The sequence below is a fragment of the Podarcis gaigeae genome (genome assembly GCF_964106915.1).
Source record: "Podarcis gaigeae genome assembly, chromosome: 14".
NCBI classification, from domain to species: domain Eukaryota; kingdom Metazoa; phylum Chordata; class Lepidosauria; order Squamata; family Lacertidae; genus Podarcis; species Podarcis gaigeae.
In genome coordinates this window covers 2,988,258-3,013,912 of record NC_139690.1, presented here as the reverse complement: position 1 = coordinate 3,013,912, position 25,655 = coordinate 2,988,258, and the positions used below count along the sequence as shown (strand labels likewise).

The window sequence follows — 25,655 nt, the reverse complement described above, 5'->3', positions numbered from 1 at the left end:
TTGCGCTCCGTGGCCGACAACGTATGGGAATAGAAAGAGATGGGCTTTTCCGACCCATCCGGTTCCCTATGACTCAGCACCGCCCCCAGACCGTATTGAGAGGCATCACATGCCAGGACCAGCGGCTTCGACTCATCATAATGAGCAAGGACGCTCCTGCTACTCAGCATTCCTCGCAAGGAGTCAAAAGCCTTCTGCTGCCCCTGCCCCCATCGCCACACATTCTTTTTCTGCAACAGACTATGTAATGGTTCAGCTACCGAAGCTTTCTGGGGTAAGAACGAATGATAAAAGTTAATAAGTCCCAGGAATGACTGCAACTCCGTCTTATTCTGTGGTCGTGGTGCCTCGATGATGGCCTTAACCTTAGCATCTGTGGGGGGGATGCCTGATGCATCAATTTTAAACCCCAAGAAATCCACAGTTGGCACCCCAAAACTGCATTTTTCCTTTTTTAGTTGCAACCCCACCTCCTTGAACTTGAGCAACACTGCACGGACACGCGCAACCAGTTCCTGTGGGTCTTTTCCAGCAATCAAAACGTCATCAAAAAATGGCAAGACCCCCGGCAGACCTCTTAACAGGCGTTCCATGAGTCCTTGAAAAATCCCTGGGGCCACACAAACTCCAAATTGTAATCTGTTAACTCTGAACGCCCCTTTATGTGTGACAATATTCTGTGCTTCCGCTGATTGTGGGGTTACTGGCAGCTGTTGGTAAGCTTGTGCCAGGTCAATTTTGGCGAACACCTTGCCCCCAGCCAGTTTAGCCAACAGATGTGATACGACTGGAATGGGGTATGAGTTTCCCCTGAGTGCCTTATTGATAGTACATTTGTAATCAGCACAGATCCTGACTTCCCCATTTGCTTTAAGGGGCGTGACGATTGGAGTCTCCCACTTAGCGGAGTCCACGGGTGAGAGAACTCCCTGCTTGACCAATTTATCCAGCTCTGCTTCGATCTTGGGTTGCAGTGCAAATGGCACTCGCCTTGGTTTGAGTCGGATTGGGGCCACCCCAGGGTCCAATTCGAAGTCCAATTCGAAGTCAACTGGGGGCCCTTTATAACAACCCAGTTTTCCATTAAAGAGACCAGCAAATTCTTTGCATAATGCCTCGCTCATCTCAGGGCAGGTTTGGATTGAATTAAGCCCTGATATACTCAGTCCCAGGGCGGGGAACCAGTCAGTGCCCAGGAGACTGGGGCGACTGCCCTTCGCAATCACCAGTTTGAGTACCGCCTGTTTGTCCCGGAACTGTACTCTCACAGCACACATTCCCATGACATGGATGCGGCCCGCTGAGTATGACTGCAAAGTAGCTGGGAAGGGCTCCAGAGGGGGCAACTTACCCCTGGGGAAGAATGTCCTCGCGGTCTGGTCCGACACAATAGTGAATCCAGATCCGGAGTCCACCTCCATGTCACACAGCTGACCCTCAATCTTCACCTTGATGTGTGCCTTGCCTTGCGCTGGAAACTGCATGACCCTCCCGTTGATCTCCGTTATGTAGTGGCAGTCCTGTAGAACATGGTTTGCTGTGGGCGGTCTGCGATGCTCCAGTCTAGGTGCTCCTGTCACTCCCAACGCCGATCTACAGACCCTGGCGATGTGACCTGTCTTCCCGCACGTCCGGCACATAGCATCCTGGAAACGACAACTCTTCCACTCATGGTTTCCACCACAACCAGGGCACCTGCCTCGGTGATCTTTGTGCACTGTGCAGGCCTGACGCACTGACTCGACCCCACGGACTGGGCTCTGGCTCGGAGTAGCCTCTAGCTCGTCCATGGCATGCGCAACTTCTATATGTGGCTTAGGTGCCCTGCAACTGGCATCAAGCTCCTCTCTTTCATAATTCTCCGTGGCGGTGGCCTCCTTCAAGGCTGAAGCAAGGGTAACCTCTTCTTTAGCCACGATGCGTCTTCTGGCTTTCTTGCTGCTCAGACCACCGACAAACCGATCCAGGAGAGTCTCTTCCAGATCTTGGAAGTCGCAGTGCTGAGCGAGCTTCCGCAGTTCAGCTAGAAATGCAGATACAGACTCCCCAGCACGCTGCTGCCTCTTATGAAACTCCATCCGCCGGGCCATCTTGGTCTCAGTAGGTGCCAAATGGCTTGTTAGGCAGGCAAGAATATCTTTGAGAGATGTCTCACTTAGCTTCGCTGGAACAGGCAATGCCTTGGCCAGCGTGAAGATCTCAGGCCCACAGTAGCTCAGGAATGTGGCCCTTCTTTTGCTGGCATCGGTGATCCCTTGAGCCACTGCAAAGAACTCGAAGCGTTTGACGTAGTCTTCCCACGTGTGGGGCTCTGATGGCTGGAAGGGCTCCAATACCCTTGGACTCTCCATTGTCCTGTGGGCAGGGTCGTCTTCTCAGCTGGCCAGTGAGTCTTGTTCTTAGCTACAATCCGGACTCTGAGGCAGGGCTGCGTTTAACCGCTCCTCAGCATTCCGGATCCCATCCTCGTCGCCAGTTGTTGTGACGTGGGGTTTGTGATTTCAGCTCTCTTGACATAATATGCTGGAGACAGTTCTCTAGTAACATTTCTTTATTAAAGCAAACAAGACTGAGACCTGAGGAGGGGAGAGCTACATTTATAGGGACAGGGAACTAGCTAGAAAGGATACATTTTGGAGGGAACAATATCAGGCAATCACAGTCCTGCCTTTTGGAGGAAACCAATAAGACAGAGGATCCAAATACAGCAGCTTAAATGAACCAATAGTAGCTGTACCCTCTGGAACCAAAAGGCAGTTACTTTACCCTAATGCAAATACAGACAACAATAATACAGATATAAAATCCTTTGACTCAATATACAACATCCACCACACTCCTTGGCACCAAATTCCACTGTCGAACAGCTCTTACTGTCAGGAAGTTCTTCCTAATGTTTAGGTGGAATCTTCTTTCTTGTAGTTTGGATCCATTGCTCCGTGTCCGCTTCTCTGGAGCAGCAGAAAACAACCTTTCTCCCTCCTCTATGTGACATCCTTTTATATATTTGAACATGGCTATCATAACCTCCTCTTCTCCAGGCTAAACATGCCCAGCTCCTCTATGTGACATCCTTTTATATATTTGAACATGGCTATCATATCACCCCTTAACCTCCTCTTCTCCAGGCTAAACATGCCCAGCTCCCTTAGCCGTTCCTCATAAGGCATCGTTTCCAGGCCTTTGACCATTTTGGTTGCCCTCCTCTGGACACGTTCCAGTTTGTCAGTGTCCTTCTTGAACTGTGGTGCCCAGAACTGGACACAGTACTCCAGGTGAGGTCTGACCAGAGCAGAATACAGTGGCACTATTACTTCCCTTGATCTAGATGCTATACTCCTATTGATGCAGCCCAGAATTGCATTGGCTTTTTTAGCTGCCGCGTCACACTGTTGGCTCATGTCAAGTTTGTGGTCAACCAAGACTCCTAGATCCTTTTCACATGTACTGCTCTCAAGCCAGGTGTCCCCCATCTTGTATTTGTGCCTCTCATTTTTTTTGCCCAAGTGCAATACTTTACATTTCTCCCTGTTAAAATTCATCTTGTTTGTTTTGGCCCAGTTCTCTAATCTGTCAAGGTCGTTTTGAAGTGTGATCCTGTCCTCTGGGGTGTTAGCCACCCCTCCCAGTTTGGTGTCATCTGCAAATTTGATCAGGATGCCCTTGAGTCCATCATCCAAGTCATTGATAAAGAAGTTGAATAAGACCGGGCCCAAGACAGAACCCTGTGGCACCCCACTAGTCACTCTTCTCCAGGATGAAGAGGAACCATTGATGAGCACCCTTTGGGTTCGGTCAGTCAGCCAGTTTCAAATCCACGGAGTGGTAGCATAGTCAAGACCACATTTTACCAGCTTCTTTACAAGAATATCATGGGGCGCCTTGTCAAATGCCTTGCTGAAATCAAGGTAGGCTACATCCACTGCGTTCCCTTCATCTACCAGGCTTGTAATTCTGTCAGAAAATGAGATCAGGTTAGTCTGACATGACTTATTTTTCAGAAATCCATGCAGACTATTGGTGATCACAGCATTCCTTTCTAGGTGCTCCTTAATGATCTGCTCCAGAATCTTCCCTGGTATTGATGTCAGACTGACTGGGCGGTAATTATTTGGGTCCTCTCTTTTCCCCTTTTTGAAAATAGGGACAACATTTGCCCTCCTCCAGTCTGCCGGGACTTCGCCTGTTCTCCAGGAATTCTCAAAGATGACTGCCAGTGGTTCTGAGATCACATCTGCCGGTTCTTTTAATACTCTTGGATGCAGTTCATCTGGCCCTGGAGACTTGAATACATCTAACCTAGCCAAGTATTCTTGTACTATCTCCTTATTTATTCTGGGCTGTGTTTCCTCTGCTGAATCATTTGCTCCAAATTCTTCAGGTCAGGCATTGTTTTCTTTATCGTAAATGGATTGTTGTAGCCCAGAGCATCTGGCAGGCACCAGGCTGTTGAGGGTTGTGTCAGCTATGCCTCCACTGTCCCAGCAGTCTCCTGTCCAGATAACCTCCCCTCCCCTGCCCACATTCATTACATGGAGAGACAATGCTCTGCTTCTAGCCTTGGGTCAATTATTGCACTCATTTTGGCTTTAAAAGTGGAGAAACTCAGTCTTATTGGTCATTCTCTCTGCCCTTTGAGGCTCCAGCTGGAAGTACCGGTATGTCTCTTGATTCGCCACATCCCCCTTGACTGCTGATTTATCAGTCTTTTCAGCCCTTCAGTTTTCAGTCTCTTCCTCCATTTCTCTGAACAGCTTCCAGCTCCAGCTGCAGTGAGCATGTTCAGAGCTTCTGTTTCTGTCACCACATTGCTAAAGGGAGGGAAAGTTCCTTCCCTGACACTTGCAACCAGCAAAACTTGGCTAAGGTCTGGAAACAGCAGAGATTGCAGGAGACACAGGTGCCTGCAAATCTCAGCACACAAAATAAAAGGTGGCTTGAGATCTCCCAATCTCACCGCTGCACACCCTCCCTTTGAAGAGGATCTGAGTGACGTTTTGTTAATAAGTTAGTCTGGTCAGGAGCCAGAAATGTCATTGTAGCATAAACAAGCAAATATATCATTAAAATGATATGGCAAAAATAAAAAAGCTAAATACACCGAGTGGACTTCAATGAAGCACCATGATGAATCTTCCATCTGTGCAAGCATTTCAGCTTGTCAGATAGAATGGCCCCCTGTCCTCCCCACATCTGCTCTTCTGTGGGGAGGGTTCTCCTGACCTTCCCCCAAGCCAGTGTTAGGGAAATGGGGGAACAGGGGAGGAGAGGGAGAAGCAGGAGAGGGAGAAGCCCCATTGTGCACAGGGAAGTTTATTTGCAGAGATTCTCCCGATGGGACTTGTTAGGTGAACGACTAATGCAGTGGATTTACTCTGAGTAAACATAGGTGGATACAACTCTCTGTTTTTAAAGAATGTAATAATATAAATTTGCATTTTAATAAAACTTTAGAAAATAAATAAGTGCAAGGCGTCAATCATTCCATTTGTAGCCATTTGGCCAAACATATGCAAGGTGGGGACCTATTTGCAGAGAGCTGGGGAAAGTGCAGAAAAGAGCAATTGAAAGCAGCAAGGAATGGGAGCCCCTTCTCTGAGCAAAGGGCCCTGCACAGAGTCCCAGCTAACCTCTGCTCTGGAAAGCTAGGACCCTGGGATAACTATTTTACTGCATTTTAAAGTTGGTGTTTTTATTTTAATGAAATCAACAGCAGCATCATTTTATTATAGTGTTGGTTATGGAACCTTGGGCACTTTGATAGTCTGGCATATCTGGTAATGCAGAGTGCAACATTTTAAACAAATGGTGAAATCTTAGAGCTGGTTGGTACAAGGAAGGGCCTCCAAAGCTACCTCTTCTAACTGCTCCCAGATCCAGGGGTTCATCTCCACCAATATATTTCCCCTTCTCGTTTCTGAGATTACAGATATCGTGTGCTGGTCCTGCCCTCAGAGCAAAGCAGGTTGGCTGGCTCAGCACCAAGGAGAGCTCATTGTGGGCAACATGGGGTGCATTTAAGTGTGAGGGTTATTGTGTTAGTTTTCCTCGTTACAAGGCCTTGTTCTTTGCTGCAAAGACTTGTCCTCCTGTGCTCAGGTCCTGCTTACAAGTTTCCTGCAGGCATCTAGTTATCCACTGTGAGAACAGGATTCTGGACTGGATGGGCCATTGGCCCAGTCTTATGTCCCAGAGGGCGTGCATGTCACTGCCATTACTTATGAATCACCCCTAGCTGGCCAAGGTTTCTCTACAACCCTTTATTCGCTTTGTATCTGCTTAACTGTCAGGACTGCCCCCAAAGGACCATGGGAAATGGAATTTGGTGACATTCGCTAATCTGAGGACTTTTTGGTAGTTTTTCAAGGGGCAGTTTCCTCCCAGATGGCATGTGGGATGAGGTTTGGCACTGGTGGTACAGTGACTTCAGTCATATTATCATCACCACCCTGCACCCTCTCGAGAACTATGCTTTTGGTGTGTGTGTTGGGGGAAGTGTGGTGGCCCCTGTTCCCTCCCCTCCTCCAAACGCCCCAGAATACTGCAAAGGGGCCATTCTGGGGGGAAATGGAAGAACATAAGAAGAGCCTGCTTGAGAACATCTCCTGCTTTTAAGTATCCCCCATTTCTTCCTCCCCCACCCCCTCCAGTTCAGACACTTAGCTTTTAGCTCAGCCTTAGATTGGGGAGGATGGTGAGAGTTTTCTCTTCCTGACTCACAGCCCTTTCTTTGGGGAGGTGAAATTGCCATTAAAATGGTTTGAAGTTGGTGTTGTTATATCTGCTTTACTTTTAATTTTAACACTGCTTTTTGCTTCCTCGTTCCCTGACCCACATGTGCATGGACCGAATGCTCTTGTTTAAATATTTGTTGCTGCTGTTGCGCTGTGCTCTTTGCAATTAGCTAGGCATCTACAGCAAAAGGATAGTCTATTGAGGGCAGTGTGTGGAAGTACGGAGTGCTCTTCCTTGCTCCGTTTTGCCTCTCTGCTGCTCTGTCTTAGGAGAGAAATAATTGCCTGCCTTCTGGCTTTTTAGTTCCAGGACCTTGCGAACCCGAAGACCTCATTGATGGCATCATCTTTGCAGCCAATTACTTGGGCTCCACGCAGCTGCTCTCGGAGCGCAACCCCTCCAAAAACATCCGAATGATGCAAGCCCAGGAGGCGGTGAGCCGCGTCAAGGTAGATGTTTTCGATCCATGGAAGAGGATTTGGGATCCCTTGATGATTGAACTCAGAAGAGTCGGAAACATCTGCTCCTCGGGATCCACAGCAGAGAATTCCCGCATGGCTGTGGCAAAACCCTCTTGGCTCCCACCATTGCGTTAATTTCTCTCTCCCTGCTACCCAAACTGTGTGTGCAGCCACAGAGCAGCAGAATATAAATAATGCACAGGTTCTTTCAAAGTTCCCCCAAATCAGAGTAACAGCCAGTTGTGGCTTTCCAGGCTTGTGTCGCAAAAAGCTCAGATAAATGCTTTCATATCCCTGTATGTTGTGGATATCTTAGTGTTGCTTCATCATTACTTTTGGTGGGTGGAGTGGAAGGGAGTATCTACATTTTTATTTTATTTTTTATTTATATTTTATTCCAGTGGGTTACAGTAAAGTAAATAAGAGAAGAAGAAAGAAGGGAAAAAAGAAAGAGGAAAAAGAAAAAGGATGCATAAACATTTTAAAAGGCAGGGGTAAACAACAGTAACAAAATAATAATAACATATAATAACAATAACAATAATTTACAGAACAATGTAGTATATAGGTTAATGAATAAACTTATTGTTTCCCCCAGGTATATGTTGGTCCATGGGTCATTATGGTTTTGATAAATACATTCTAAATATCATTAAATATGTCCGTGCATATGTCCAAGCAATCCATTCATGGGTTGCAAGAGTTGTCATGTCACATTGATTGAAAGTGGCCATATTTCCCCCCTGCAATATATTACTATCAATCTTTTTGCAGGTATAAGGACAGAGAGTGTCTATATAATGAAAAGTTGAAAATAAATGCAGAGGAGAGTTACAGATAACCACATGTAAAATCACATCTAATGATATATTGGCCAATCCATTATTAATTTATTTCATAAGATTTGTACATTGTTTGATTGGTATAAAAAAACCCCTCAAAGTGGGTTACCAAAGTTTTAAACAATAACATTATCAATAAGAAGAATTAACCATTTAAAGCTTTTACAGAATTTAAATCAACAATAAACTGAAAACAGATTAAAATTTGCATCAGCTTTCTGAATACTTGGGTAGACTTGACTAAACAAAAATGGTTTTAGTAGGTTTCAAAAAGAGCAGCGTGAGGGCACCTGCCTGATATCAATAGGCAGGGAGTTCCAAAGGGCAGGTGTTTCAAGCTCTTACAAATGTGGAACTGGCATCGTGTGACATCTGTAACATTAGAAATTATGTTAACATAAGCAAATACAAAAGGCCCGCAATGGAAATTGAGTGGAAAGAGGTGCGTAGAAATAAAATTAATAAGGCGCCAAGCTGAGGGGGCACAACATCAATAATAAGAATAAGAATAATGTTCAGCCTAAGTTTACTGCATATTGGCAATAACAGACTTGGTTAGCTAAATTACCCATTAGGTAAAAACACTAATGGGGGGGGGGGGTGGAAAGCTATGGAGGGAGGCACATCTGTAAAACTGCCTTACCTGCTGCTCCTAGAAGTTAGTCTGAAACACTCTTGAACCTAAGCACTGCCTCTCTCCTCTGGTAGACATGAGGTTTAGGATCCTTGCTCTTTAAGAGGCACGGATGGAAGAACAACTTGTTTTATTTATCTTTTATTTTATTGCATTTATATCCCATCTTTTCATCCAAGGAACTCCAAGTGGCCTACATGGTTCTCCCCCTCCTCATTTAATCCCCACAACAACCCTGTGAGGCAGGAAATGCAGAAGGGAAAGCAGCCCTCTCGCCAAAGGGGTTCCCCAGCCCTGGTGCAGCTCCACTCCTTCATCTGCCCAGTTCCTGCTGCTTATGCGGGTTCTCTCATTCATTCATTCATTCATTCATTCACCTTTTCTCCCAAGGAGCTCAAGGTGGTGCACAAGGAACTGTCTGTTGTTGCTTGGCTAGTAAGAAAGCTTCTAAATAGCCCACAATAGCTATATGTGCAAATATCTTAACTTCTATTGAGCTGGTAACCTTGGAGGTGCTTAAACAGAGGTTGGATGGCTATCTGTCGGGGAAACTTTAGTGATGATTCCTGCATTGAAGAGCATTGGACTAGATGACTTTGGGGGTCCCTTCCAGCTCTACAGTTCTATGCAATACAAGTCATGAAGATACTTGCAGACATTTGACATTTTTGTGGTCAAGGCACCTTGCACAGCCCAGTGTCACTAAATCTCAGCATAAAATACAGGTTAAAAGTGTCACTGCTCATTCTCGTTAGAGAAATAGCATTTCCCCCTTTTAATTGCTTTCCCCATTCCGGCTCCTAATGAGTGGTTTGGCTTTCAAGGGGAAAAAAAGGAGAAACTGGCAACCACAAACGAAACTTGATTTGTATTGTGCCAAAGTGCAGCACTGTTTATCAGTTCCAATGCTGTCTGGTTTTCTTTGGTAGGCAGTCTCTCAAAGACGGTTGGCTGCTGCTATTTTAATAGCGGCTCAATGCTGCATGCAACTCTTCATAAGAAGGGGGCAGCAAAACTATCTTGTTCTTTCTTTTTAATTTATTAAATAGAATATAAAGTTCTGCCCCAATTTAGTTCTCTTTTCTTGCAATGAGATGTTACTGCATTTGCTGGGTAGCCTGTCTCATTTCAAGGGCTCATTTCAATAATCAATTCTTTATTGTGAAAGATAACACTTACAGTCACTTCTGCAGCTCTGGAGACATACCCACACCAATCTAGCATCTCGGCAGCTATTCCCAGGTCCACACTCTATGGCGCAGGTGCAGCAACCCGGGACCACTCTCCCTCCACCAGTTTATGTACGTTCCTCTGACAGACAGCACACTCACAACCGGAAGCTGTGCCTGCATGGAAACTTCCTCTGCTCATTCTGGGAGACGGGTGCAGAAGGGCATGGGGGAGCACCTGGCTCTTCACTTACCTGACCAACTCTTCCTCCTCCTCCTCCTCTGTCTCATTCTGTGCTCCACCCTCCAGCTCTGAAGCTTCCCCTGCTTTTGACTCTTGCCTTCTGGCCAGAACAGTACCCCACAATTCACTGCCCCCCCTCTCCAAGTCAGGCTTCAGCCCCCCTTCCTTGACTTCTGCTTAAGAGCCTCCTGGAAGGATCTGGCTGACCACCATGTGGATGCTGGACTAAAGGGACCTTTGGTCTGATTTTGTTGTGCTGTTACAAATGTGTACCTGGACTCACATGTGCACAGCCAGCAGTCCTATGAGGTTTCGGATCTTTTGCTTGAATTACCAGTATGATGTTCACTTTTATGGACATGTTTTGACCTTTAACCTTATGCCCCCAAAGAAGCTCTCACACAAAGAAATAAAGAAAACTTGGTTTATTATATAAAATAGGAGTGACAGACTATATAAAAATGCTGCTTTAGACAGCAAAGTTACAGTCTGCTCTGAGTAGGACTAGCCTTGGATATAACCTTATGGTTTACAAGGAGCTATGAGCCTACAACAGCCTTCCCCAATGAGGTACTCTTCAGAAGTTGTGGAACTCTTGACTTCCACCATCCCTGAACACTGACCATTCTGACTGGGGGTGATGGGAGTTGGTGTCCAAGCATCTGGAGGGCACCAGGTTGAGTTATGATGCCAATGCCAGTTTAAGCTGCCCCAGAAGCATCTGAATTTGTTTTGATATTCTATCTTAATGGAGAATTTATTTTGATATGTATCCCTGCCCCGACCCCACTTTGTTGGCTGCACTGAGGGCCACAGAACTTATCCGAGTCTTGGGTGTTTGTTTTAAGGTTAATTTCCTTTGCAAACATGGAGGAAAGAGGCATAACTCACTGATAGAGCACTGATTTTGCATGGAAAAGTTCCCAGGTTCAATCCCTGGCATCTCTACTTTAAATGATCCTACAGCAGGTGATGGGGAAGATTTCAGTGTGGGACCCTGGAGATCTGTTGCTACCCCAAGTAGGCACTGCTGGACTAGGCGGAATGTGTGGTCTGTGTCAGCTATCTTCTTATGTCTCTGGAGGAGGGGCTGTAGTTATGTGATGAATCCCGTGCTCTGCATGCAGAAGGTCCCAGGCACAATTATTGGCATTTCCAGTGTATCTGGGCTGGATAAGGCTCTTCTTGTCTGAGATTTGGAAACCCTTTGCCAGTTGGGCTGGATAGAGCAGTGGTGGGACTCCAGTATATGGCAGCTTTCATACATTTGCTTGTATGGCCAATCTGGAGAAAGTTTGAATCTTTTGACATTTGCACAATTTGTTTTTTATAGGATAGAGGGATCTTGTACATTTCCCCCACTTGCTAAAGTCAGAGAAAGAGAGCCCAAAAGGGGAAGGTTTGCAGGAAACTAAGTTTGTGTGGACAGACTGAGAAGGAACTGGGGTTCAGTTTTGCTAAGTGACAAGTTGAGAGGCAACTTGACAAGCGTTTGATAGTATTGGGATTCGCAACGTGATTCTTGACATAAAAGTGGGTGTGCTTTTGACAGGCATGTGGAAGCTGTTCCTGTTTGCCCTCACTAGTCCTAAGCTACATTCACCTCTGACCTGATGACATCATTGGGTTATGTGAGCTGGGCTACAGCAATATCAGAATGATCCAGCTTGGAGGATTAACTCCATGTCCTAGGATGCAAAAGCTTGGCTTCTGCATTTGGATATTAGATGGCATGGGATTTGGGGGTTCACTGGAACAGATTGGGGTTACAACTGCATGTGTAGTATGGAAATATAATCTGCAGCTAAGATCAACAAAATTATGCAGCAGTTTCTGTAACCGATGGATGATACTGACACACATGTACACAGATATAAAGACCAGCAATAGCCTTCCTTCCTTTATTTCAGTAGATAATAGGTTTGAGAATCTTTTGATGAAAGATTTCCCTGACTTCACATAATATCTCTTTCTCTCGTTTTCTTTTGTGCATTTGTCTGTTTCCCTTTTTATTTTTAAATGCTTCTCCCCAGAGGATGCAAAAGGCAGCTAAAATCAAGAAAAAAGCGGTGTGTAGACTGTTTTTCTTGAATGCTATTGTCTGTTTTACATTTGGTTATTTTTGTTGTTTATGTTTTCTGTGGTCTTTGTGCATCCTGGAGTGTTGTGTCTCTCATTGTGGATCTCCGTCAAGCTGTAGCTTTCTGTTTTTGCTCATTTTAAAATGCAGTTGACCAGATGGAGTGGGAAAGATTGGTTGGCTTCATCAGAAACCTTCCCATTTTCGCAGGGTTGGTTGGTTTCATTAGAGAGTTTCCCATTTTCCTGCTAAATAACTCCTCTTTTCCTCTGTGGCTATCCATCCCAGTGAAATGGTTTTTTTGTGGGGGGTGATTTTGTTGTTGTTCTTGTTGTTTTGCTAAGCCTGGATAAACATCACATTTTCTTCTTGCAGGAGTTTATTTCCATCTGACATACTTTATTGCTTTTTGGAGGAGAAGCAGCCAAGATTGGTGTTGCAACCCAATATTCAATACTATTTACGATTTATTAGAGCTTTTTTTTGATACCACTTAATCATTTCTAACCAGTAAACATACACATTTCAAAAAACATACATAATAAAAAACACAGAGAACTTCCTTAAAACATCTTTGGGGATGGAAAAGTCTTTGTCAAGCACCTGAAGTTCAGCAGGGAGGGGACTTGGTTAGTCTCACTTGGGAGGGAGTTTTGTAGACTTGAGCCCACATTACTGTATGCACAGCTTATGATGGATATGGGCTGTACATGAGGAACCAATATATACAACTTCACACCATGCATTTGAAGCACATTCAGTGCACATATATAGCACATCACTTTTCCCAAAGAATACTGGGAATGGTAGTTTTCCTCTCTCAAAGCTACAACTAGTTGCCAGTTTGTTTTTGGGCCCTGTTTAGGGTGTTGGAAGCCATAAATGACTCAAGCCCCAAATATCTGAAAGACTGCCTACAGCACCCTGCAGAACTTCCTGCTGAGAAGTTCCTCCACCCTCAGAGGCTCATGGGGTGGTGGCCTGGGAAGAGGGCCTTCTCTGTGGCAACCCTGTGATTCTGCCTTCCCACAGAGGTGTGTCTGGCTCCTTGATTTTACAGCTTCTGGTGAATGCTGAAAACAAGCCTCTTTGCCCTGACTTTTGACACTTGAAGTAGATATTTTTAGGACCCGCTTTATTTTTGTGACATTGAACAGTTTTTAATATTGTGTTTTAATGTTGTAATCCACCCTGGGGCCTTCGAGTGGGTGGTGGGTGGTAATAATAATTCCTGACACCCTTAACAAACTACAGTTTCCAGGATTCTCACATGAAGACTTGTGGGAACTGTAGTTTACCCCACAGATCTGCAGTTCCCAGCACCCTTAATATACTGCAGTGCCCAGGATACTTTGGGGAAGACCATGCACTTTAAATGTGCACTGGATGTGCTCTTACATCGTGTGGATCTGCCTTAACAGAGACTCACCCGAAGATACCAGTGATGATTTCATAAGCTCTGACTACACTGCCGTGGTCCAAATTTTTTCTGTCGTAATGTAGATTTGGCAGTCAAATAACTTATTCCTCAATAATCTCATCACAGCCCCTTAGGCTGCGTACACATGATACACTTGAAGCACATTCTGAGTGGTGGAACCATAGTTCCCAGCAATTTTCTTTGAGGGAAAGGATGCACTCTAAAGGCATTGTGTGTACATAGCACAAAATGGGGGCCCACCTCAAACTTTTTGTTGCCCCGAGGTGTGTGCTGGACGACAGGAGAAATCAATATGGCAACATTGCTGAAAGTGTGGGCACGCAACTCTTAGATCAAAAGCTGGTTGTATTGGTTGACCGTTGAGAACACTCTTCCTCTTAAGCTGCCTGTGCAGCACTGCCAGCCTTGACTGAGGTGAGGTCTGACTTCCTTGCGCTCAGAGGGAATGGTCAGAGCACCTGCTTTGCCTTGCAGAAGGTCCTTGGTCCATGTCCAGATGGAGACCCTGTCAATCCAGTTCTGAGAAAGACAGACACAGCAGAGGGCAGCTTCACCTCTGTCTGAACGCAGAAGTCCTTCACAAGTTAAACAACCCTGTTATATAAACAACTCTTTGGGTTGTGTGAATTGACTTTTTTGTCTTCCCTTTGTGCAAGTGAGCAAACAGAATAGGTCTTCCATTGAGTGTAGTTTCCTGTTATTATGCAAAATAAATACTTTGGCTAGATAGTCTTCTTCACCTATAACTGGAGGGGGAGAGAGAGAGAGAGATGGAGAAAAGCATCATTTGGGGGGGAATGGGGGTGAGGGAGTTACTGTGGCTGTAGGATTCTTGGTCATCACATATTTCCCAGAATACCCTGTGCATGTGGGGAGGCAAAATGGTAGTTGCCAGTGGGGACTGGCATTTGTGGAATGCTACTGCCTCTCCACTCACCAAATATAGGTCATTCAGGGAAATTGAAAATAGTTGTTAGCAGCCTGACAGGGCCCTGCAGTACTCCAATAAGCCTTCCCCACCTTTCCATTATTGCTGAGAGGCCTCCAGTCAGGGCCGGCCTGTCCAGGAGGCAGACTGAGGCAGTTGCCTCAGGCTGCAAAATCTGTGGGGTTCCTCTGCAGGGATGTCTCCCCTGCCACTAGAGAAGCGGGGAGAAGAGACTGCTGCAGCGTCTATGTTCAGGCAAGATTGTGCGAGAGCCCTGTGAGATTGCGCAGAGGTCTCTGGGGCTCATGGGAGTCCTCACCAGAATCTGGCAAACGCAGCCGCATGACTGCAATATGCAAGGCTTTGGCAGGGGCAGCAGGGGGTGGGGGTGGGGGTGGGGGTGGGGGGCCACACAGCACTTGCACCTTCCCATTTTGCCTCCAGCATTTCATCACAAATGAGGGATGCTGTGTCCAGCCCTGGCACAAACTCATTGTAAGCTGACATTAATTCTTTAATTTTGAGCTGGGATATATCAGCATGCTATAAGAGAATGGTTACGGTTCTTCGAGAAAAGAAATCAAATGACTGAAGTGAGCTCAAAGCAGCTGTCCACAAGGAAGGCATCTCTGCTGCATCTCTGTTGCGACTTCACTCACTTCCAATGAAGAGGCAGAGGAGGATTTTCCACACTCACACGAGTTCTCCTGTTGTATCTCTGTATGAGCCCCTGAGCTGGGCTTACTTCACTTTATAAAGTGACTTACACACTTTATAAAAGGAAAGCTTTTATGGTCTTATTGTAGTTTAACACCTTCAGTTTTATTGTTTAATTTTTTTAAATTGTGTGCTCAATTTGCACAAGGCACTTTTTAAAAGGGGATCTGCAGCTGTGATCTAAGACTAGGCATGGACAGAAGGTAGATTCACTGATAGATCTCTGGGCTATTAGCAGTAGAGCCACCAATAGTCCCAGTTGTTTTTTTTTACAAAAATAAATAAAAGCAACCCACACCCCCAAATTAGGTTGCTAAACTTGGGGTGAGGTAGGAAAACCAGGAATGGGACCTTGGGGTAGAGGGCAGACTAAATTAAATTTTGTGTGAAAGGACTGCGAGGTCGAGCTCTAGTACCGAAAGCAAATTCTCATGCTCAGAGGCTCCCTGATCCTTGACTGTTGTCATCCATCTGGTCCTCTTCCATCTGGCTCTGGTTGGTGAACTTTGGGGTTCTACTAAAAGAAGAAGAAACCCAGAAGTATACTCTGCAAACCTAAAGTCTGCCCCCCTCCTGCCTCGGTGATCTAAGGAATCAAGACAACCATGAGTCTTAAGGCATCTCAGAAAACTTTACAACCTCATTGGGGCTTAAGCTCTTGTGGGCTAGAGCCCACTTTGTCAAAAGCCCAATGAATTTATTAGTCTGCAAGGCATATTCTTGATGCAATAGAGTAATACAACCAATCCCTCTTGAACTTGTTACTCTTAACCGGGTTTCTCTTGTCAAGAGAATTCATCTCCCGTTCCCTTGCTGGCTCCATCTTCTGAGATGCCAGCGTGAGAAATCCTTATCTTAGGACACCCTCAAGTGAACTAGGCCTAAGAATGCTCCTCTCTCAATCTCTGTTGTGCATGTATATTGGAAATGTACCGTTCCAAATATCTGTTCTGTGTTGCAGTAACTTTGTACAGCTTGGTCATTGTACTCCCATCATGTCTGAAATAGGTGATTGAGGAAGGCACTGTTTTCAAGAGAAGAATTCTTAAGTAAGTTCTTTTCTTCTTCTTTTCTTTTTTCAGAGCTCTGAGGGAGATTCCCAGGCTTTGACAGAAGTGGATCTATTCATCTCCACACAGAGGATTAAAGTTCTGAACGCAGATACACAGGTAACAGGCATACAATCCCGATGCCGCAAAATGAGCATCTAGAGCTGCCTCTGGTGCCCTTCAGATGTTCTGGACTACAACTCCTATCAGCCCCAGCCAGCACCAAAGGGATATGGAAGTAATCTAGCTCTACCAGTGTTTCTCCAATTGGGCCCTCAGCTGTTGTTGAACTACAGCTCCCATCATCTCTGACCATTGGCCCTGCTAGCTAGGGATGATGGGAGTTGTAGTCCAGCAACAGCTGGGGACCCAAGTTTGAGAAACACTGCTAGCCTCTGCCAGAGCTTCAAATGACAGTCCTCCTTTGAGATTATGTAAGCCTACCGTCACTCATGTGAGACCTTGTGCATGGAATAATTTAGCACTCATTTCTGTGTTATCTGGTTCAAGGGGGGGACCCAAACCACCACCCATTTGCAACCCCCTTAACCCTAAAAATAGTGAGAGTAAAGTGACAAAATTTGGAATGATAAAACATCATGGTTCTTTCCTGCTGTTTCCATGGGGGAATTAAGGGGGCAGGGAGTAGCAGTGTTGCCCAATGCCATTTGTCATTGTGTGAATGAAATTGAGTGTGACATATAGGGATAAAAAAGCCACCGTTCTATCATGCAACAGGTACTGCAGTGAGGTAGGAACGCTAGAAAATGGGGCAGAAGCAGTAGCGTGATAATCAGGAAAAGCAACACAACATTCCATTGTGTGTTGTGTCTCTTCCTTAGATGGTAAACCTGCAGGTTGGGATTAGCCATTTTTTATCTCTGTAGTCTGGTCTTTTTAAGAGCATACACAGGTCTGCTAAGTTTTCCATTCAGGCCAGCTGCCCACGCTGTCACATTCTCAATACTTTCTGCAGGATGATTGCTCAGATCCTCATTAAAATCTCCCACCGTTATTGCCTCAGGCCCACTGTTAAAGCTTAATAAAATGACAAATGGTAATGGGACCTGCTAGCCGCTGCAACAAATACATTCCATAGTTGCATTTCGCTGCTGCACATAAATAATAATGAGTCAGTACAAGGGGGGGGGGTGCGCGCGCGCACACACACAGCGAGAAGGAATGGGAGCTGTTTCCTTAGTGTGTGAGCATCAAAAGCCAGAAGCAAGATTTAACAGTCAACAAATTAATTTGTTCCTCAACGGGATGGGTCAGGCTTGCTCTCTAAATAGATATTCCTTGGCTTGGCTCTTGAGCTCTCATTGTGCAGGGAGCCTGCCTCAAAGCCAAACTGGCCAAGGAGTCTCTGTCCGTCCTCACTGCTGATAGTCTGGGGGTTAATGTCATAGCCAAAGGATGCAGCCGCTCCCAAGGCAGTTTGGTTGACACAACTGGTGTCCAGATACATAAATGTGGTCGGTTGACAGTGAATCCCTAGCAAATAGGCCGTTTGAGAAGGGGGCTGTGACAGAGCACTACCATTGCCTGCAGCATGGTCCTGCCACCAAAATAATGGATTTCAAACTGAAACAGGAAATGAGGTATATGTGTTAAATCTGTCTCACCCTCTTTGTGCTTGGAAGCTGAAAGCAGTCCCTTTCCACATTCTGTATACCAGGGATGAGGAACATTTTTCAGACTGACAACCATCTTGGGCCATCTTTTGAGGGGCCACAGACCAGTAGTGGGTGGGGTCAGAGGCAAAGAATGGGTGGAGCAATGGTATGACTCTTACCCCCACCCCCATACACATCTCTTCATCCAGACAAGCAAGAAGTATTATCACGGTTGAAGGACACATTCCAGCCAAGCAAAGAGCCCTTCGGGATGGTGAGAAGCAGGGCCAAGGAGGAGTATGGCACACACACACACTCCTTGCAGAGGAGAGCTCATGGCCTATAGTGGAACCAGCCAACTGGGATAGCCACGTAGTCTGTAATCCTGCACTCATTCAGGAGGCCAGGAAGGAGCCACCAAGCTGATGCTCAAAGCAGGGATGGGGGGGGGGGGAGATGACAGGGAATGGGAGTCACAGGTCTGTTATCATAGGCTGCCATCTCAAATACACTAAAGGTAGGGGGAAGCCAAAGGCAGGTCTTCAGCTTGCAGTGGCTGCTTAAATTAACACCACTGTTGCCAAGCTAGTGCCTTCCAGCTATTTTTAAAGCTTCTTTAATGTGTGATCCTGAGATTTCAGACAAGCTTCAGTTTTGGGGTGTCCCTACGGCCCCCAGTTTGAGTCTTAATTACTCAGTTTGTGGGGCAGTACAAAACATGGTGTTTGTAGCACAAAACCTTGGCACCTGTTTGGTGTCAATCGGACAGTTATGGATTTTTTGGCATTAACTTGTGACCCCAATTTGCTTTGTCAATTACTTGGTTTGGAGGGTGGCACAAAACACAGGTTTCGCAACACAAAATGGCACAAACTAGCACAAAACCTTGGCATCAGTTGACAGGGGGATCCAGAATTTCGGGGTTACACGTTAATGAAGCTTTGATTACAACTTCCATCAGTCAAATGCATTTGCAGATTAGTTTTTGTGGCTGCCTTTTTCTTCCACTTACAGCTCCTTTGATCCAACTCTTGACCTTTGTCCCTGCAGATTGATTATTTGTTTGATCAGTGTGGACCATGAGGAGGAGCAGGAATGGAGGCAGATGTGCATTCAATTTGCTGTCCTCTGAACGCTCATCCCTGAATTCTATTGTCTTGTTTTAAAAATACAGTAGCAGACTTTCATTTCTTGCCTAGGGGAAATTCCAGCACCTGCATCTTCTAACATTCAGCTTCCTCTCCCCTGCTTTCTAAATTGTACATTTTCAGTAATGTCTATTATTTCTCTTAATTGATCTCATGAATGCCTCTCATTCCTTAAGTGCGCGTGAATTTTAGTTGTGTTGATTTGAGCCATATAGCCAGTCTATTTGTTTTATTTGTCAGAGACTTGTTGAACCCATTTCATTTTGAAATGCTTCATTTTGAAATGTAAGAGGTGCTTTGCAGAATATAATACTTTTCATATGAGTACTGTATTATATGTGGCTTAACAGCCAAGGTTTTTAAAGCACCAAATTTAATTAAAAGCACAAACTAAATGGCTTTAAATTGAGCTGCATCCAGGGTCTCTAAGTGCCCATTTAATTAAGTGAAATGTCAGATGTGTGTGTGTGTGTGTGTGTGTGTGTGTGTGTCCCCACACTTTTGGCTTTTTATTTGAAATGACAGTTTGAGTTGCCTACATCATTTATCCAAGAATAAGAAATCAATGATTCCTTCTATATACCAATAGGTAATGGTAAGATTTTTCTGAAGACTAGCACACACTAAAATGACCTATAATGATTGGCAAAAGATTAATCAAATTTGCTTTTCAGTGCAAGTTCAATAGGAGCTGATTTGTACATCACACAGGAAGAGGCGGGAGAATTCTGGATATTTTTCCTGCAGATTATTGTGCAAGATTGCAGTGAACTGATGAACTGAAGCATGGAGACCATAAGAACTTTGGAGGAGCTCTGCTGGCTCAGGCCAAGGCATGTCTAGACCAGTGACCTCTTTCCCATTCAGATGCCCCTGAGAGCCCCCAAGCAGGACATGAGGAAGATGGGGAACTTGCCAGTCTAGGAACAGAACAGAGCCTGGACTGGACCAAAGAGTTCAGGGATGAGGAACCTGTGACCCTCCAGATATTGTTGGGCTCCAGCTTCCACCAGCCCTGGTTCAGTTCTGGGCAGCAGAAGTGGGCTGGCACATTCGTTTCAAGGCAGTGGGGCACTGTTCTTCTAACGTTTTCTCTCTTCTTCTTTATAAAATATGAAGGAACATGCATCATTTTAAAATAGTTGGGGGCCCATGTTGATAGTTTTGGCTTATCGGTTGCTCCTAGGAAACCATGATGGACCATGCACTGCGCACCATCTCCTACATTGCCGATATAGGTAACATCGTCGTTTTGATGGCCAGGCGCCGGATGCCCCGGTCAGCTTCGCAGGACTGTATTGAGACGACCCCCGGCGCACAGGAAGGAAAGAAGCAGTACAAGATGATCTGCCACGTCTTCGAATCAGAGGATGTAAGTGAACGGCATTTGGAAAAATGCATTATTTAGAGGTTGTGCATGACTGAAGCTTTTGCTTGGTTAAGCCTTTCAGAGATGTTCAGGGCCAACGTGTTTGCTGCCTTTCCATTCCCAAGAAGTTTCCTCTTTATTCCGCTTGGAATTCCCCGCTCAGAATGCACATCCGTGCGTTATTGCCCTTCTCCTGGAGTGCTTGAACGTTTAATAATTTACCTTACTTTTAAAAGGTCTTTTAAAGCAGACATGACCTAAAATGACAGCATAACATGGACTCATAGCTCAGTGTTATCTTCTTTGACTGGCAGCTGCTCTTTAGGGTCTTGGGCAGAGAAAGATCTTCCCCACCATCTTCAACTTTTATTTGGAGATGACATGGAGCGAAGTTACTCTCTCCTACACGCAAAGCTATAATACCTGAACCATGGTCCTTCTCCCGCCTTGGGATGGTGAGCCGGGGGTCATCCAGATGTTCCTGGACTACAGCTCCCATCATCTCTGATCATGAGCCATGATGGCTGGGGCTGATGAGAACTGGAGTCGAGCTACATCTGGAGGGCCACAGGTCCCCACCCTTGCCCCACCCTTAAGGGACATCCCTTTCCTGCTGTCATTGTGATGCAGACCATAGCTAGACCTTTGCAGCAAGGAGAACCGAAGGGCTGGCAAATCATTACAGAGCAGTCAGAGCATAAATATAGGTCATCTAACACAACTGCCATGATTTAATTACATTACTCCTTAGTGAGCAATTGAATAGAATCTTGCTTAAATACCTTTCCTTACAGCCCTAGTGTAATGACTGGCAGTGGAATATGTATGTGACATGTGCTTGACTCTAGTTTAGTGTGCGCTAGATCATAGGCTTCCATGCTGTGGTCTGTGGATCATCAGTGGTCATGGAATACTAGAATTGTCCAACCCCCTGCAGTGCAAGTCCATTAGCTTCTTCCAGGTGGCCCACAGTGGTGACTCTGCAGAGTGGCATGTGTATGATGAATGATGGGCATAGAGGCTGTTTCATTGTCCTTAGAACCTGGTGGTCCTCCCAGAAGGAGTACAGCACAGCCAAGGAATAAAGTCAAGGCTGGCAGCAAGATGGGGTATATAATTTTAAATATTGTAAATAAAATACTTCAATGTCTAGCAATTGTACATCAAAATTGCTGAACAATAGGCAGAAAAATTATTCCACTTTTTTTTTTGCAGGCTCAGCTGATTGCCCAGTCAATTGGTCAGGCCTTCAGTGTGGCATACCAGGAGTTCCTCAGAGCTAATGGCATCAACCCTGAGGATTTGAGTCAGAAGGAATACAGTGACATCATCAACACCCAGGAGATGTACAACGATGATCTGATCCATTTTTCCAACTCGGAAAACTGCAAGGAGGTTAATTTGCCCTGTTCTTAAAGCAAAATCATATGTTTTGTTGCTCCTTCTTCACTGCAGGATTAGGAATGTACATGCTGGGAACCCATGTGGAGTTTTAAGAACTCATTTGCAAACATATATTTTCATCGTATGCAAACAGTAACATAAAATTAAATTCACTGAGCTGGGTTTTGAATTTTGCTGTTATATATAGTTCATTGGGTTTGGACTTTTTTCAAGCAGCCCCTTTACCCGTTCAGCCCCCCCCCCCAGCTTTCCCACACCTCCACTATTCACTTGTAAGAACATAATATGCCCCTGCTGGATCAGGCCAATGGCCCCTCTAGTCCTGCATCCTGTACTCACAGTGGCCAACCAGATGCATCCATGAATTTGTCCAGTCCTCTTTGAAAGCCAATCAAGTTGGTGTCTATCACTGCCTCCTGTGGGAGCGAGTTCCATAGTTTAACTACACACGGTGTGAAGAAGTGCTTTCTTTTGTGTGTCCTGAATCTTCCAACATCCCATGATGAACACACACATGGATGTGCATGGATAACAAACAACCTCATGGAGAAGGAAGGGGTGATGAATGAAGGGAAATAAATGAGACCAAACTATTTATGGAGTCAATTTATGTTGTTGTTGTTTAGTCGTTTAGTTGTGTCTGACGCTTCATGACCCCATGGACCAGAGCACGCCAGGCACTTCTGTCTTTGCTCAAACTCATGCTGGTAGCTTTAAGAACACTGTCCCACCATCTCATCCTCTGTTGTCCCCTTCTCCTTGTGCCCTCCATCTTTCCCAGCATCAGGGTCTTTTCCAGGGAGTCTTCTCTTCTCCTGAGATGGCCAAAGTATTGGAGTCTCATCTTCACGATCTGTCCTTCCAGTGAGCACTCAGGGCTGATTTCCTTAAGAATGGATAGGTTTGTTCTTCTTGCTGTCCATGGGACTCTCAAGAGTCTCCTCCAGAACCATAATTCAAAAGCATCAATTCTTCGGCGATCTGCCTTCTTTATGGTCCAGTTCTCACTTCCATACATTGCTACTGGGAAAACCATCGCTTTAACTATACGGACCTTTGTTGGTAAGGTGATGTCTCTGCTTTTTAAGATGCTGACTAGGTTTGTCATTGCTTTTCTCCCAAGGAGCAGGCGTCTTTTAATTTTGTGGCTGCTGTCACCATCTGCAGTGATCATGGAGCCCAAGAAAGTAAAATCTCCCACTGCCTCCATTTCTTCCCCTTCTATTTGCCAGGAGGTGATGGGACCAGTGGCCATGATCTTCGTTTTTTTTATGTTGAGCTTCAAACCATACTTTGCGCTCTCCTCTTTCACCCGCATTAAAAGGTTCTTTAATTCCTCCTCACTTTCTGCCATCAATGTTGTGTCATCTGCATATCTGAGGTTGTTGATATTTATTCCGGCAATCTTAATTCCGGCTAGGGATTCATCCAGCCCAGCCTTTCGCATGATGAATTCTGCATAAAAGTTAAATAAGCAGGGAGACAAAATACAGTCTTGTCATACTCCTTTCCCGATTTTGAACCAATCAGTTGTTCCATATCCAGTTCTAACTGTAGCTTCTTGACCCACATAGTCAATTTATATACTGCTTAATTACAGGTGACCTAAAGCTAGATGTGATGTTTGTCATATAGTTTGCCCTTTGATAGTAGTTGTTTGTTTACCAATAGTCAATGTGGGGGGAGGAGCCAGATCAGGGCCAGGATAGAGGGGATGGGAGCTTAACCCTTCACCCTTATCATTGTCCAGATTGCAATTGCCACCACCCTGCAGCTTCTTAAAAATATGTTTAGTATTTTCCAAAATAGCAAATATAAAACTGAACATTGCAAGGCAAAATAAAGTCCAACCATGCACCACAAAAATACATTTCCCCCCATTCAGTGTGAGGTGGTGGGACTCCTTCATGAGGCTGAAGAAAAGGCATTTGATATTGTTGTGTGTCCACAACCCTGAGCAGTGAGAGACTCCAGGGGGTCCAGTGCTTACCTAGGATTTTGTTTCCTTAACATGAAGGTCAGCTGGGACGGTGGTGTCTTTAGGATATATAGTTTTATTTACACATATATGCAACCTGAGCCATAAGATGGAGGGGCTCCAACAGATCTTGCCTCCCTGTTAGGTGCCTGGGGAGGGGACAAAGTAATAGCTGTGGATTCAGCACAGATGATGATGATGATGATGATGATGATGATGATTAATTATTATTTCTACCCCGCCCATCTGGCTGGGTTTCCCGAGACAAGAGAATCAAGCGTCTCTCTGGCTTTCAGCTCAGCCAAAGTCCCTCTCACACAGTTGTAACTAGCTCTCTCATTTTTTGGTAAATAATTTTTTATTAATTTTCAATTACTAAAATCCAATATAAACCACATTTTATCAATTTCAAATTACAATTCAAATTCAAATACATATCAACTATAAAGCCAATTATACATTTTGTGTGGCCTCCCGCGTGCTAGATTTCAAGTTGAGATGATTTTATTTCATCCTGCTTCCAAAGTCTTAATTAATCCAATTACATTCAGTCTTGATCTTAATCCCTTATCAGCAGCTACAAAGTTTTTGACTTCCATTCGTATTGGCGGGGAGCTTGCAAGGACAATTGCCCTCAAATCATCCTTGTTTATCCTTTGCTAACGGTCTCCGCTATTGTGGGAGTGGCATCTATTAAGGCAGACCAGAACTGGAAGCCTACAGTTGTAACTAGCTCAATCTTTGGCTGGGACTGATGGAAATAGATGCCATCTGGAAGATGCCAAATTGGGGAAGGCTAAACTAGTCTATTGCTTTTGGTGTCTCCCCTAATCCCCATGGCTTTGTTGAATAGCTCCTCTCCCTCTGCTCCACTTCACACTTGTAAATCTCAGTAAAGTATCAACACCTTGTATACATGAACACAGGAAACTGCCTTATATGAAATCCTGTCCACTGAATTGTGTCCACACTGTCTGGCAGCATCTCCTCAGGGCTTTAAAGGGAGGACACCCCCAGGACCTTCAGATGCCCTCCCACTGAGCTTTCCCTTCATGTCTCCCCCTGCCAGTGATCCTTTTCCTTTCTCCTGAACAAAGCACATCTTTCTCATAGAATTCCAAGCCCATGCCCATCCTTATTGCTGTAGGATTATTTATTTATTTTTGCACCTTTTGCTAAGTGTTATATATTTAAAGTCAGTAATGGGCCTCCCGCTGTGGGGTAATCAGCACTGCACAGAGTGGGCCTGTTGCCTGCTGTGGCTTTACGTAGAGGATGCATTGCTCATGTCCTGTGTCTTGCATCTTTTAAAAAGACATAGTGAGGCTGACTGTATGTTTCCAAAATGGCTTTGCAAATTCTTACACTGCAGGTCCAGCTTCCTAAGTACATATTCCCCATATTTGGCATGTTGTCCTTAAGGGACTATTCCTGCTATTCATTCCAATGGGGGGGGGGGAGAAAGTGGGAGGGCTTTTGGATCCCATCAGAACATTGCATCTTTCCCCCCTAAGCTGGGCAAACACTTCCTTGCAGAATTCTGCAACCCTAGAATTCCCGCAAACATTCTCCCTCCAATTTGTTTTATTTTGCAGTTGCAGATAGCCAAACATAAGGGTGAGATTCTCGGTGTGGTCATCGTGGAGTCTGGCTGGGGATCCATTTTACCCACAGTGATCCTGGCCAACATGATGAATGGGGCCCCTGCTGCTCGTTCAGGGAAACTCAGCATCGGGGACCAGATTATGTCCATTAACGGGACCAGTCTCGTGGGGCTTCCCCTGGCAACATGTCAAGGAATCATAAAGGTACTGTATGTAATGTCTCACTCTGAATGTGA

At 45.2% G+C, this 25,655-nt stretch overlaps 1 protein-coding gene across 5 annotated transcripts in view; it reads left to right on the top strand.

The window, feature by feature from the left end:
• APBA2 (amyloid beta precursor protein binding family A member 2) overlaps window positions 1–25,655 on the top strand; it is a 116,830-nt gene that overhangs the window by 80,344 nt on the left and 10,831 nt on the right. For 4 of the 5 annotated variants that reach the window (XM_083712185.1, XM_083712184.1, XM_083712186.1 and 1 more), the window contains 6 exons: window positions 7,039–7,184; window positions 12,119–12,154; window positions 16,334–16,420; window positions 20,251–20,436; window positions 21,649–21,828; window positions 25,411–25,623. In XM_083712185.1, coding sequence (XP_083568311.1) covers window positions 7,039–7,184; window positions 12,119–12,154; window positions 16,334–16,420; window positions 20,251–20,436; window positions 21,649–21,828; window positions 25,411–25,623 — 848 coding nt within the window. The remainder of the gene's footprint in view (window positions 1–7,038; window positions 7,185–12,118; window positions 12,155–16,333; window positions 16,421–20,250; window positions 20,437–21,648; window positions 21,829–25,410; window positions 25,624–25,655) is intronic. The other variant, XM_083712188.1, reaches the window with a different exon arrangement.